This window comes from Grammomys surdaster, unplaced genomic scaffold (genome assembly GCF_004785775.1).
Source record: "Grammomys surdaster isolate TR1022 unplaced genomic scaffold, NIH_TR_1.0 126198, whole genome shotgun sequence".
NCBI lineage: Eukaryota > Metazoa > Chordata > Mammalia > Rodentia > Muridae > Grammomys > Grammomys surdaster.
The window spans coordinates 9366837-9381528 of NW_021621003.1; the positions used below are offsets into that span (position 1 = coordinate 9366837).

Here is a 14692-nt window from a genome sequence, read left to right on the forward strand (position 1 = left end):
GGGAGGGAGGGAGGGAGGGAGGGAGGGAGGGAGAGAGAGGAAAAAGGAAGGAAGAAAGGAAGAAAGAGAGAACGAAAGAGAGAGTGGGGAGGGATAAAGAAAGTTTGACAGAGGAAGGGAGGGAAAGAGAGAGGGAGGGAAGGAAAGAATAAAAAGAAGGCAGAGGGAGATGGAATGGAAGGAGAGAGAGGAGAGAAGGAGAGAGAGCAAAGAGAGACAGAGGAGGCAGAATCATAAAGAATCAAACAGTTTAAGTCCTCTTGCCAGGGAAAACAAAGCTAACTGGCTCCAAAGCCCTTGTGTCTGGATTTAAGCTTTTCCACCTGGGATTATCTCTACTTTCTCCTGGCTTGAAAGTCTATACTATGATGAAGACCCAACTGTCCTGAATTGTTACTAAAGGTCAATACGCTTTTATTTCAGTAGTCAGTACATCACGAGACATCTTTGCTCATCGCTTAAATTTGGTAGAAAAGACACAAAAGATCAAGGAGAGGGGCCTTATCTCAAAGGGCTTTAATTTCTGACTATAGTACTTTCCTTGCCCAGTTCAGTGACTGTGAGAAGGTGACTTTTAACTACTAGTAACATATAGAAGGTAGAAGAAGAAAATCTGAGAGACAAATGAACTCAACCTAATGTTATACAACCAAAGTACAGACCTTGTCCTTTACATCTACCCAAGCAGAAGTAAAAACATGTAAACAAGTTGACCCTCCCCCCCCATACTTTTGCCACCTATATTTTCTGCCAGGTTTACCTGCAGTTCAAGGAGAGGATGCTGAGGCACAGAGATTAGTGGTACCATGGGATTTTTAAACTGTGACAACATATTTCCCTTGTATGAAGAATTGGTTCAAGGGGTCCCTATGAATCTCAAAAATCTATGCACCTTCAAGTTGCTTATTTGAAACTGAGACATTTGCATATAACTTAGATACATCCTTCCTTATACTTTACATCATCTCTAGATTATAAATAATACTTAATACAACGTCAATGTTGTATTAGTAGTAACTGTTGTATAGAGACTAATGAAAACAAAATATGTCTACATAGGTATGGTCTGTAAAATTTGGATCTGCTTATCCAATATTTTCAACTCATAGTTGGTTGAATCCTCAGATATAGTAGAAAGGAACTCTATTCCCAAGTTGTCTATGCTATCAAACCTGAAAGGTCTATCTCGTTCATTTCTCTTACTTCCAACATAGTCTCCTATACTTTCTAATAAGCTGCCTGAGGAACACTCATATTTTTTGACACTTGAAGATGCCATCTCATCGTGGTACCCACGGGACCACTCGCACAGTGAGAGATGAGTGAAGGAGAGATTGTCTTTGTGCTGTGGAAGGTAGAGGAGGAACATTTGGGAAAAAATAAAGTCGTTCTGGCATTATATAATCAAAGAAGAGAGCCTGTGCCCTAAATCCATCCACATGGAAGCAGACATGTAAAGAACGTGCCTCCTTCATCCCTCCGTATCCTCTCTACCTGTCTATGCTACCCAGTTTATTCCCACTAATGAGAGAACGGCAACATGAAAAACTAGATGATGTAGAAAGATTGGGTCAACGCTCCTTACACATCACAGAATTCAAAGGTGCCATGAGAGGCTGGATTCTGAAAGGAAAAGAAGGCTCCCATCGGGAGCTATTTATGGCATCTACCCTGAAGGCAGCCCTTCTTCTCCATCTCTCAGAGGCTCAGCTCCACTACCATCTGACACTCTATTCTTTCAACAGCTGCTGGCTCTCCTGTTGTGTTCCCCCTCACAGATGTGCAGTGCTGTTCTGAACACCCTGCCCTTGAACTTTCTCTACCCATAATTTTCCAAACCGAAGCCTGGCAATAAAAATGTCACTGAGGGATGGTGAAAATTGTGTGTGTGTGTGGGGGGGGGGAGTGTCTTTAAAAAAAGAAGAAAGAGATACTTCGTATACACCATGATTTGTGTTGACTTCTTCAACAAAGGTTAAGTGCATGCTGTGCCTTCTCAAACAGAGCAAGAAGGTGGAGTGCTGAAGCTAATTATTCAGAACACTACCTAGAATGACCCTGATCCATTACAAGAAGTTAACAGCTCAGAGATGCCCAGGCGCTTTCTCCCTATGCCTTAGCTGCCCAGCTGGTCATGCTGAAAGGCTACAAAGTAGTGAAAAGGAAAGCTACTACTGATCACAAGGGAACCCATGACGTATGCTGTCCCCACAACCCTGCCAAGTGGTTGAACAATTGGTTGGGCACATTGAAGGCACCAAGTCAACATCTATGCATGATAACTTAGAATGAACGTAATGAAAAAGGCTACTTTTTAAAAATCGTTTTTAATACCTTCCAACAAACCTTTTTGGGGGCCCACTTTTCCTATACTCTGTTGGTTTGATAGTACTTGTTATGTATGTGAATCTCGTGCAATATAATGCAAAACAGTAAAAGATTAAGACTTGTAACTGTCTAAAGGATATAAAAATGTATACAATTAAGGGGAAAATGCATCTCTCTTACCTGCTTCAGTGTGCTAAATAATATGCACAGCAAAGCAGGTGGGGGTGGGTGGGGAGACTCCTTCCTTGGAAAGAATCTGCTGGGTATGCGGAGAAACCTTGAGAAACAAGCAAGTTCCCTGAGATCCGCAGCAGATGTAGGGGGCAGGCTGCTGATGGGGCTCTCCCAACAGCTATCCAGTGTGGACTTGGCTCTCAGGATTAGAATAGGGGATACAGAAGACAAAAAGAAGAAGAAGGCAGAGGACTTGACAGGGCAAGGCAAAGCAGCTCCCATTCTTACATCTGCACCAAGCTCTTTCTATAACTTCTCCAGTCTGGAGGTTTACTCCTTGACATCTGCAAGTGATGGCGGGGGTGAGGGGGACTGGTGGCACGTTAGAGTAAGATTCTGGCTTCAGAACTTGCTAGCTATATGGTTTGAAGCAAATTTTAGGTTCCAGACTTCTAGTCAGTAAAGGAGGAATTATAAAACTCTATCTAGGGTATTAGATGAAGCTATTTAATATTATCTATAATGTGCTTAGCACGCTAATTCACATGCAGCTCAAAAATGAGGACCCAACTTCCCTCTAGCCTTTTGCTATAATTCAGATTTGTTTGGAAGTGTGTGTGGTTACATGTGGGGGACTGTAGACACATGGTACCCCACTCAGTTTTCCATTGCTGCTGGGCAGCTGAGCTCAGGGCCTTGTGCTTTTGTGGCAAGCATTTCACTGACTGAGCCATCTCCTAATCCCTTGACGCTTTTCCTTGGAAAGAAAATTTACTAGATGAAAGAGGAGATATTAGTCAGTCGAGATATGAAGAAGAGTGGAAGGTAATACTGTAAAATAACTAACAGGTTGGGCTAAGGCTCTAGATTTCTGAATTATAATAACAGTGTCACTTGTGCTTCCAGAGACTATGAAAACAATCTGATCAGTTTCTATAGCAAAGTTATGTATAATTATCTGCAACTCTGTTTAACCATAAGCACTGTCACTACCTGGAAAGTATTTAAGATTTTCACACTGAAGCTGTGAAAGTGAATGAATGAATGAATGAATGAATGAATGAATGAATGAATATAAATGAAATTTATGAAGACCAAGAAGCAGGCATTCCCTTGCAATGGAGCACTTGGACAGGATGTGCTACAAAATGTGTGCTATGGTTTCCTCCACCTTCCAAATGTCCTACTCACTCAAGTGGCAGGCCTTAAACCAGAAGCCAAGAGCAAAAGCTGGCAAAGCCAGAAAAGGCAGCCCCAACTGTGCACCAGCCATTTTGGTGCAGATAGAGTCATTAAGGAAGATTTTTAACAATGCATAACCTTTCTGCTTTACTCTGCTAACAGCAGGTGGTATGCCTTTCAGAATCGAGGCTGCTTTGAAGTCGCCAGTGAGCAGGACCTGACCTTCATTTCCAGTATATGCAGCATTAAATATTCATAATCCACGTAACTGAAGCATAAGAAGGAGCAGCATTTAAGCATGAATCAAAGGAATAAATATCTCCCCACATGTGAGTCATCCTTTCCCAGAATACCCCTGGAAAAATGCAGATGCACAGAGCTTTCAGAGTGGCTGTCTCTTCCAACTTTCTTTTAAAATTACAGAATGAAGCAGCAGGGACTGCTGCCTTATGCCATCCATGAGTTCTGGCCCCCATGCTGACATTATAATAAGGTCTCCTTAATAATACTTATATATTTCATAAGTATTTGGTCTGGTGTCAAGAATAGAGAAGAAGCAAGCAACAGTGGTATTAACATTCTTAGGACCTTGAAGGGCACATCTGACTGGGTTACACAAATTAAAAAACTATTCAGTGTGTGTATATATGTGTGTGCATATGTTTGTGTGTGTCATGTGTGTGCATGTGTATGGGGACATAGGTCCCACAGCACAGGTGTGGGGTTTAGAAGAAAACTTTCAGGAACATGTTCTCACCTCCCGGTACATTGAGGCAGCCTTTCTCTTGTTTCTAACGCTGTGCCCAACTGGCCCATGCGCTTCTAGAGGGTTCTCCTATCTCCACTTCCCATCTCACCACAGGAATGCTAGCTTTACAGAAGCACATCACCACTTCTGCCTTATAAAATGTGGGTTTCAGGAATTACATCCCAGTTGGTAGGTTTATGTAGTAGATGCTTCTACCTGTTGAGATCCTGGTCATACATTTTTTTTTTAAAAAGTCTCTGTGTTATAGAAATCAGGGTCCATAGGAGAAGGAGTACCTGCAGAGTCAGGGTCAGAATTAAGAAGTGAGGAATCTGTAAAACATGGACCTTTGAAGGGATAAGATTACAGGTCTCCTGAATGCATTGATATTACAGATATCTCAACCAAGTCCTGCTATAATGTTCTCCTTTATTTGAATCTTTCTAGTGTCTTTCACTGGGATGATGGTGCACCATTTGAACCCATTTTAATTGGATTCTCTTTATCTACAGGCTCCAGGACAATCTTTCTCAGATAGATGGTGATCACTGCAGATGACCCAAATGAGTCTTCCCATAGAGACCACATAAAGGAGATAAAGACCAAAAGGAGGGCTTCTCAAACACCTCATTGAGGAAGGTCCACTTGGTGATCTGTCTGTCTTGGACTAAGACAAAAGCAAAGATGTGTGGAATCACCAGAGTTGAGTGAATTTTGAAAGGCTAGGGACATCCCCAATTACAATTATACCCACCAATCATAAAGTTAACCTGAACTTCCTTGTCTTTCTGCTGACTCACTAAGGTAGAATAAGCATCCACTCTGCTTGCCTGTGTGTACAGTCTAAATTGGCCTCTCTGATATCAGCTGTCTGAGTCCACCCCTGGGACCTGTTTTATATGCCCATATGCACCTGTTGTGGTTCTCTTTCTCTCTGTGTTTGTGTAGTGTATGCATGTGTGATACATGTGCAAGCAGAGATAAAGAGAAAATGTTAGGTGTGCTGCTTTCTCACCCTCTGACTTACACCTTTAAGGCAGGGTCTCTCAGTAAACCCAGAGCTAAGATGGCTGCCAAGCAAGTTCAGGGGTCTTCCTGTCTCCATCTCCCCAAAGCTCTGGAGTTTCAGGCCATGCTCAGCTTTTCAGAAATGCCTTGGTGACTTGACCTTGGGTCCTCATAAGCATCAGTAGATGCCCTTACCACCAGGTCATCTCCCCAATCCCTCTTTGCACTGCCCAAAGGGCCACGTGTGGAAAGCTTTGCATCTTGAGCTTTTGTAACTGGGAGATTTCCAATCTATCACGTACGTGAAGACAGCTCTGGTTAAGTATAATAAGAGAACAATTTTGCAAACCACGTCAATCTAGCAAGGTTCACTCTGATTTATTTGTAGAGGGTTAACACTAATTCAAATTCATCTCCAGAATACCAAGTATTTTTCTCAGGGCAATGATTTGGTATAATATTTAAGCGAAATTTAACCTGCTTTCTAAGATGGCCAGCCAAGCCATTTCTATTAAGCAAGAAGTAGTTTTGAATGAAAAAGGTAGACTACAAAAATTTGCCTTCTACTTTCCCATCCTAGTTCCATGTGTAGTTTATATGTAGAGTGTCATCTCATCGCATTCACTAAACTTGATTGCAATTTGATTAATGGATTGCATGTGGTGTTCTAACTATGACTTTAAAGACTTATCATAAAGGTAACAATATCATAGATTTTACTTTAATTCATCTCTTTAGCCTAAGCATGCTGCTCGACCTGGATGGGAAAATGGAGAATTCTCGGTATAGGCTGCTCACTGGCTTCTCCACAATTCAAGAGTCCTAGGCTATGATCTGAAGGCCAGATGAAGAAGCAGACATGAAAAGCAGAGTTATGTATGTAACAACAGGTATTCTGCTAAACAAAGAAAAAAACACCCAAAGAGCCACACAGTTTGCTTAGTGATCATGGAGAGAAAGGCTGAATCCATGTTAAGGCTTGGTCAGCCTCCATTGAGAAGGAGAACAATCTAATCTCCAAGATTACTGACTTTTTTTGGAGGGGTCTGGGAAGATTGAAAACCAGAACTAAAGATCAGCCTTAGTATAGACTCCTTGAATTACCCTAAAAGAACCAGAATCACTGAGGGTTTCAAGTATCAACTTCATAAAGACTAAGGAATTTCAGGACTCACCCCAAAGGACTGGAGTAGGTTGGGGAGGCACTTGTGAAGAGTGTCAACCTAGGCGAACAACATGCTCTATCATCCTTACCCAAGGATGACCAGACTCTACAAAGCCAAAGATTGATTTGACTCATAGCAGACACAGTTTTAAAAAAGACACCATCCAAATCCATCTGCCAGAAATATTTTATTACCATGACATACATGGGAGCAGAAAGGGAGACAAAGGAAATGGAGGCACAGTCTAGGTCTCTGTCCTTTTAGCAGACCGCCACACTCACCTTCACATAAGTGTGTACTCTCTGGGGACACACAGACTACATATCCGAACCTCTTTCCTAAGCCCCAGCACAGGCGTTGGCAGGGTATATACCCCATGACCCCTGGAGAGAGATTGGAGAAAGATGACCAAGGGCTTGAGAGTGCCAGTTCATTTCAAATGTGGTCCAGAATCTCTTAGTAAATGTAAAAAGAGAGCTTACCTTCACTCACAGAAGAACTGAAGACTTCCAGACTGAATGGCGCTCTTCTTTCTTGACTAGCAATTTCAGATGAAGAGAACACACATATTCTTGTCCAGTGAGACTATTTAAAGGACTCACGGCTCAAGACAGGTGAGGGCCCAGCCTTGTGTCTGAGGTAGGCTAGGTGACTTCTGAAAATCTTACTCTTGGCAGATTCCAGACACGGATGAGAAGACGTGTTTCTTTTTTGTTTTCCTTGACATGACAGTTTGGCCTCCATAGTCAAATGCATAAAATCCCCTGGCTGGTGACCAGATAGCTCTGGGAAATTCAGAATTTAGGTGTGCATCAAATTGCCACCATACCACACCATAGGAAAAAGATCACTGAGCTCAAAATTGTGGCACACCAGAGTCTGATCCAACAGGAACACAAGGCAGGTATCCTAGGCTCAAAGGCTAGGACCTAGTCAGGATTAACATTAGAGGAATGAAAACCACTCTCAAAGTAAACAATGAGGATTGCAAGCTCAAGGGCTCTTGTCCTTGGCCAGAGCTGTCACGTTTGTGCCACAACAGAAAAGCAAGTCTATCCCCAGATCTGTGAGTCTCAGATGCTGTCAACTTTTGAGACTGCAATAGGAGAGTTGGAAAGAGTGATGTATCCAGTAGTGGTCCTCACAGCATTAAGGGTAGCCATGGTGCCTGGTTTCTTCAGCATCCCGAAGGTTCATCATCTGTGAACCATGCTTACCCTGGGAGTACCAGATCATTAAACTACCACTCCAAGGGTCTGCATGAGCACCATTCTCTACAGGTTCTCAGGGAGTCATAGCCCACTAGCTCTGGGAGTCCTCATGAATGCCTTATCCCATTTCCTTAGTTTCACAAGTGAAGAAGCACAGAGACCGTTGATTCAGCTATATATTCACTTGTCAGGTGGAATCCTAGCACTAGGGTTTCTAATCTATCTTTCAATATGATCTAACTCTAGATGAGAAAAAGATCCTATGGCTGTGGCCAGAATGGCTCTGACTCATCTGTTGGACTCTGTCACCCTCTCCCAGAGCTTGCACACTCCCATAGGAGCCCTCTTATCCTCTTGGCATCTTTGGTTTAAATACTCAATCAGGAAACAGTGCATTACAAATACATACTCAACAAGGTTTGGTCCCCAAGTGCCTCTCCCTTCCATACAATCAGCACCAACATAGCCTTTCTTCTAAGAGAACTTTTCCCCATTCATAAATGAAGCACAGGGAAGCCCTGCCTTCCTCTAAGTCTTCAGCACTCAGGAGATTCTTGGTAATGCTAGTGTTAAGTTAAATATGCTCATCAATGTAAAGGGTCATAATTGCCCTAGAGGGAAAAGAGGTAAGATAACATATATGCATACTCACTTTGACGAGTCTATGAAGTATATTACAAGGGCACCAATGCTGAGAGCAAAGACTAACACAACCTGCAAAAGAAGAGAGACACTCCATCACTTAAGGGTTGGAAGTAGAAGGTTTGCATTTCTGAGTGGCCATAACAACTGCTTGAAGCACAGTGACTACTACCTCCAGGGACCTGCTTCTGCATCTCCTGTGCTCATGTGCTTCCTGCCCTGTGACAATCCAGACATTGACTCCTCACCCAACAGTGAGAGTAACCTTGCTCCTTGCCAGTAGGGGTCAGGGCAGATTTTTCCATCCTGTGTTCTTGGATTTTTGATCCTGCCTTGTTACCTTTCAGACCAGCTTCTCCACCACTGAATGGGGGAGAAACTTCATGGGGGAGAGAGAGTCAAAAAACTTGGAAGGATGTAGTTTTTCATCCTCTACCAATCCTAGGATTTAAAGGGAATGATAACTTTTAACAGACTTGTTGAGGTATAAAATACATCCATTTTGAGCACATAACTCTTTAGTAACATTTGCAAAATTTACCAGTTTATAGGCACCACCGTGATCCAGTTTCAGAACATTTTTATCATCTCAATAAGATCTTTCGTGCTTGTGAAATTAATCCCTGTTCTATCCTCTGAGCCCAGACAGTCACTAATCTGCTTTCTGTCTCTACATAAGAAATATGCATTTGAAAAAGCACACATTTGCTACTATAGATGACCCTTTGGGTGCATGTGTAAAGAAATATTTATGCATGTGTGTGTGCGTGCATGAGCAACGCACACAAACACACACACTTCTATATCAATATAAATTTTCTCAATTCTGAGTTTGTTTATAAGATTTCTCAAGCACATAGGAAAAACATTAAATGAAAAAACCCCAAATAGGTTATACATCTGACCAGTTAGTTAGTTAGATGACAATTTTTAAGCTTTTTTGCTCTCGTTCAAAATCAATCATCACAAATATAAAAGCCAGCTTTGACATCTCCTTCAATGCACACCTGGCACACAGAAGTCCACTGAAGGAACCTGGAGAAGATCAGGCTGCTACTGACACCTCTAGCCCTCACTGAATTTTCCAGTGTGTTTATTTCATCTATCACAGAGGAGAAAATTAATGCCAATAAAAGATGGTCCAAGTAAAAAAGACACTAACAGCCAGCAATTAAGGCTGAGCATAGAAAAATGAAAGACACCAACACCATACACAGTGCCTGCATGTTGCTCAACCCTGCCCTGTAAATATACACAACTCCTAAAGAGACCATAGGCAAGATCCTTAGAAGTGCAAGTCCCCCCAGGATTCATATGCAGAAATCTGGCTGGCCTGGGATGATGGACAGAAGGTAACCCCTACTTCTGCTAAGACTAAGTATAATTAAGCTGTGTTGCAATTGTGTGCCTGTGCGTGTGTGTGTGTGTGTGTGTGTGTGTGTCTGCGTGTGGGTGGGTGGGTGTGGGTATGTAAGAGGAAATTGCACAACACATGCTTGTGTTTTCCTGTGTATGTTAATATGATTGATATAAAATGCAGTATATATGTAATACTCATTAAAACACTGCAAACCCCCTCAAGGAACCACAGGAGAGAGATGATCAGCTGGCCACACAGTGTGAAAAATAACTGGGCACAACACAAGGGACACACAGTGTTCTCAGCAACAGCTAGCATTTCTTTCTCAAGAGCAGTGGTTAGAGTACTACACCACTGGGGTTCATTTCATTCTTCCACTTTGCTTTTCAAATCAAGGCTCCCATTGAATGCAAGACAGCTCCTGCAGTTTGTCTGCAACCACCAGCTACCAATAGACTAGCTCTTGGCTGGCTTGCCTCTGCTTCTGCTCTTCGCATGGGTTCATTCACAGCTTGTGTGCAACGGTATACCAGAAACAAAACTATAAGCAAGCTTTTCATCCTACAACAAATAGCGTCAGATTAATTTGGAGCTGGCCTGCTATTTCTGAGCCATAAGCAGCTAGATCCTGGTCCTGACCTCATTCTCAGAAAGCTGCAGAGGGATGGGGTGTGGTAACAGCAGAGGGGAGGGTCCTCTTCATTCATAAATGATAATCAGGCACAGATCCCTGTCCAGTTGGTTCCATGTGTATGAATGTAGAGCTGCTATTAGGGCTCAATAAACAGTCCTATGCCACCAAATGTTGGGTCTTATGAAAGGAAAATCAAAGTCCTTGCAAACAGTACCTTCATTCTGTGAGAAGTTAGGATCTCAGCACTCCCATGAAAGCAATATCTTCCCTGCAGCAGGATGGCCAGAGTAACTGACACTAATTTGTCCCAGTTGCTTCCACTTTGGAATAATGTGTCACTTATTTAATCAAATCAGTGACAAGAGTTTGGAATACACCCTGCTGGCCTCTTCAAACTCAAACAGCAGCATCTTCATGAGTAAGAGGAAAAGGAACACAGGAAGAATAGGGTCCCCACAGAGCCCCTGTTGGCTGGACCTAGGCTTAGACCCTGTGACCTGCCAGAAGGCTTTCTCTCAGAGAGATTGGGGAATCTAAACTGTCCCAACCACCAACAGCCACTACTGCCTCCCAACAGGCAAATAATAAAATAATTACTACTAGTATTGCTATTAATAATAATTAATACTTAGTAAGAAGAAAAACTGTACATGTAGGCAATTTATAATAATAATAATAATAAAGTACTCAGTAAGAAGGTGAACTGTGTATGTAAACTTTAAATTTACTAACATGCCTGGCTATCATGACAGGCTTGACTACACAGCCAGCCTAGACTCGGTTTGTGTAGAAACTTGGCCAAGAAGATGTGAGCCTGACAGACTCTGCTACCTGTTACATGGCTCTCTCAAAGCCACCTGAGCAGAAGAGTGTGACACACCCTCTTTCTCTGGCTTTCCAAAAACACACATCCTAAATTTTTGTTTGTCTTTTGAGAAGGAATACCATGGTGAGTGGATAAAGGCCATTGCTGAGCAAGCCTAGCAAACCCACTGAAAGTAGGAGGGAACCTATTCTGTAAACCTGCTCCCTAACTTGTGTGCATGCACATACAGACACACAGACACAGACACAGACACATACACACACAGACACACACACACACACACACACACACACACACACACACACACACACACTGATAAAGTACTATGTGGTTACATAATTGCTGTCAGTTGTCCAGATGTGGTACCGAGAATGTATGCTAAAGCTACTGAAGGCAGATCATGAATCAAGGGATAGAAGAGGAGTTAGAGAAGAGTGGGGACATTATGGGTTCCTGCTTCAGTATCTCTTTATTCTCCAAGTGACAGTTCTTTGTACAGCTACTCTCATATTGCTTCAGTACAGTGCAGGGCCACTGAAGAACATTTTGCTTCTTCTATAGCCCCAGTGATAAGGAGGGTGGAAGTCCAAGGGACAGGGAAAGATGGCACTGAACAAATCACAATACCTGCTCCCTGACAGCAAAATGCATGTGCTCTCTAGCAGCTAAGTCATAGAGGTCTTCAAAATGACCAAGCCTTTCCCACTCCAGGGTCTCTATATGGTTAGTAGTAAGATTCAAGAGGTTATTTGCTCCTTGTCTGTCATGACACAGGTTGTGCTAGATATTAACAGAGTCTGTATAGGTTGCCTAACTCCTAATGAGCAGTACTCAGTTGAGCACTTTGACTACCTTGGACAGTACTCATTGTGACGCTCTCAGACTAACTGCAAACACTCATATGAACTTAGAGACTGCTTTTAGTGTGCAGCACTCACTCATGGCTTAAATCCAAGAAACTGAAAAGTCTAATGAGAGCCTGACACCTCTGCTTCTGTTTAGTATCCTGTTTTGGCCAAACATACAGAGCTGACTTATTTGTCCTTAATTTTTTGTCTTGAATCACCTTGAATTCTGGAAGAAGCTAATGCTCTCAAGATGAACCACTCCCCAGATAGGGACAATTATCCATGAGAGTCAAGCTGAGCTCAAGAACAAAGGTAATCATCTTGCTGAAACCAGATAGGTCCCAAGACAGCACTGGTGACAAATGACTGACAGATTAGTGACTTATCAGACTACTTTGTAGGTTTTCCTTATAGGACAGGAGCTGAGACCATGATGAATCAGAGATAGGTAAGACCATCCTTTGACCAAGACTGCTTTGTCATGCACATCTCTTACCCTCTGTTTAAGTCTAAACCTCATGTCAGTATCACTGAAAGGCACAGGGGTCAACTGGACCATTTTATGTTTCTCTTTTCAATGTGGCCACAATGAGTAAATTGGGGAGGATGGTTGCACCTGCCTTCTTGAGGCTTCTAGATTATAGACTTACACCATTAAAAATCCCAATTATAATACCAAACATTGAGTCTATTTCTAGAGTGCTAGATTTTTAAAAAAATGAAAGAAAGAGAGAAAGAAAAGCAACTTGACAAATATCACTGGAACAATGGAGCATGATTCATCTGTTTTCAGAACCTGAAAAGAAACATGACAAGTGTTTGCACCAAAGAATGCCAGGAACACACACAGTGTGTTAAAACAATACACACAGAAAAGTCCATCCTCCTTATCACGAGGAGTCTAGGCATGAATTGAGATGAGATCAAGACATATCGGCAGCCATCTTTCTGGAAGGAAATCCTATCAGGCCATGAAGATCTTTCAAATGCCTGGGAGGAAAAATGTCAGGAAAATGAGAAACACTATAACCAACCCCAATACCCTTCAGTTACCAAGTCTCCTGGAGAAAGGCAGTTTCAATGAAGTCAGGCGCACAGAGCACAGAGGGAGGGCCAGAAAGTAGTAAAGCAATGACTGAGAAATTAGCATATAAAAAGAACAAATTGGCAAAGATGAAGGCTGGGAAAAAGTTTGGCTGAGGTCAACAAACTGGTTGCTAGTGCAGGTGTGCAAAGGGAAGGTGTCTGAAGGTGACCCATGGGTCAATTTGATATTCAACAGGACTATCCTGGATGGAGACTTAAGACACTAATGAGACATTAGACACATGAAGTTATACATAGAACTATACGTAACAGATGGAACATGCACAGAAAAGCTAAATTTTGATCAAAATGCTTGTATTATGGGATATGAAAGCTCAAATCCTTTGTACAACATGGCTGTTTATGTCACAAACTCTCTTTGATCTAGCCCACTTCCTCCCTTGAAGTAGATCCTTTCTATCTCCATCTGCTAGCGACCATCTATATGACTCTGTCCAGTTCTTTGTTTCAGGGACACAAGGAACTAAGCCCTCCCTAGAGCTGACAGCAGTATGAACACAGGCACCAAGTCAAATAAAAGGAGGCTTTGCAGAAATGTCCCAGAATGTCAGTTCCAGTTGTCAGCTGTGTGACCATCGTGGTAGGAGTGAAGATATTCTAAGACATGCATTTCGATCTCAGACTACTGACACTGTGGACCCTCAAGGAAATAAAGCTTACCCAGAAATCTTCTGCTGAGTGAAGAGAAAGACTGTGGTCCTGATGCAAACTAGATCGGGAGCTTGTCTCAGGAAAGAGAGATTTCATACAGTTCTACAACTTGTCAGACCATCTTGCAGGACAGACTGGAGCCAAACACTGATGAGTCAATGATGGGCAGGACCATAGTTGACCCGAATGCCTCTTGCCTTCTATTTAAACCTAATCCTTACAGCAGTACCTAGACTGTGAACTGGGATGGGCGTGTCTCTAAGCCTCTTTACTCATTCCTCTTCTCAATGTGGTCATATAAAACTCTCTTCTCTGCTTTTCACTATTACTTATCACTTTACTTGACCTGCTGAAGATATGTAGCAGAGCCTACCTGGTAGAGCTACAGGGCACTGGGCTTTGACTCCAACAACTCCAGTAACAGACTGAGCCACATCAATGGACACATGAGGCCCCATGGGCCTTCAGAGATGGACCTGGAGCTGGGAAAGTTTTCCTTACAAAGCTGAGGTAGAATCTCCTTGTAAGATGTCATGGCAAGCATAGGTGCTTACTGCCAAATCTAACAACGCAAGTTTGATCCTTGGAACCCACAAGATAGAAGCAAAGAAGGGACTTTCCTCTGACTGACCTCCACAGGCATGCAGAGGCACACATATCTGTTACCCAAAATAAACACAAAACAAAATAAAGAAGAACAAGGAGTACTCTTGTTCCTTCCTGGTACCCAAGCAACTCAAAACAATGGGAGGGGAGCTGGGGCCCTCCATTTTTGTTAGGCTTGTCTCAAAAATCTGACATGTGGCC

The 14692-nt window shown here is 42.5% G+C and overlaps 1 protein-coding gene across 27 annotated transcripts in view; it reads right to left on the bottom strand.

The window, feature by feature from the left end:
- Kcnma1 (potassium calcium-activated channel subfamily M alpha 1) overlaps positions 1-14692 on the bottom strand; it is a 688486-nt gene that overhangs the window by 332115 nt on the left and 341679 nt on the right. For all 27 annotated transcript variants that reach the window (XM_028758454.1, XM_028758452.1, XM_028758459.1 and 24 more), the window contains one exon: positions 8470-8531. In XM_028758454.1, coding sequence (XP_028614287.1) covers positions 8470-8531 — 62 coding nt within the window. The remainder of the gene's footprint in view (positions 1-8469; positions 8532-14692) is intronic.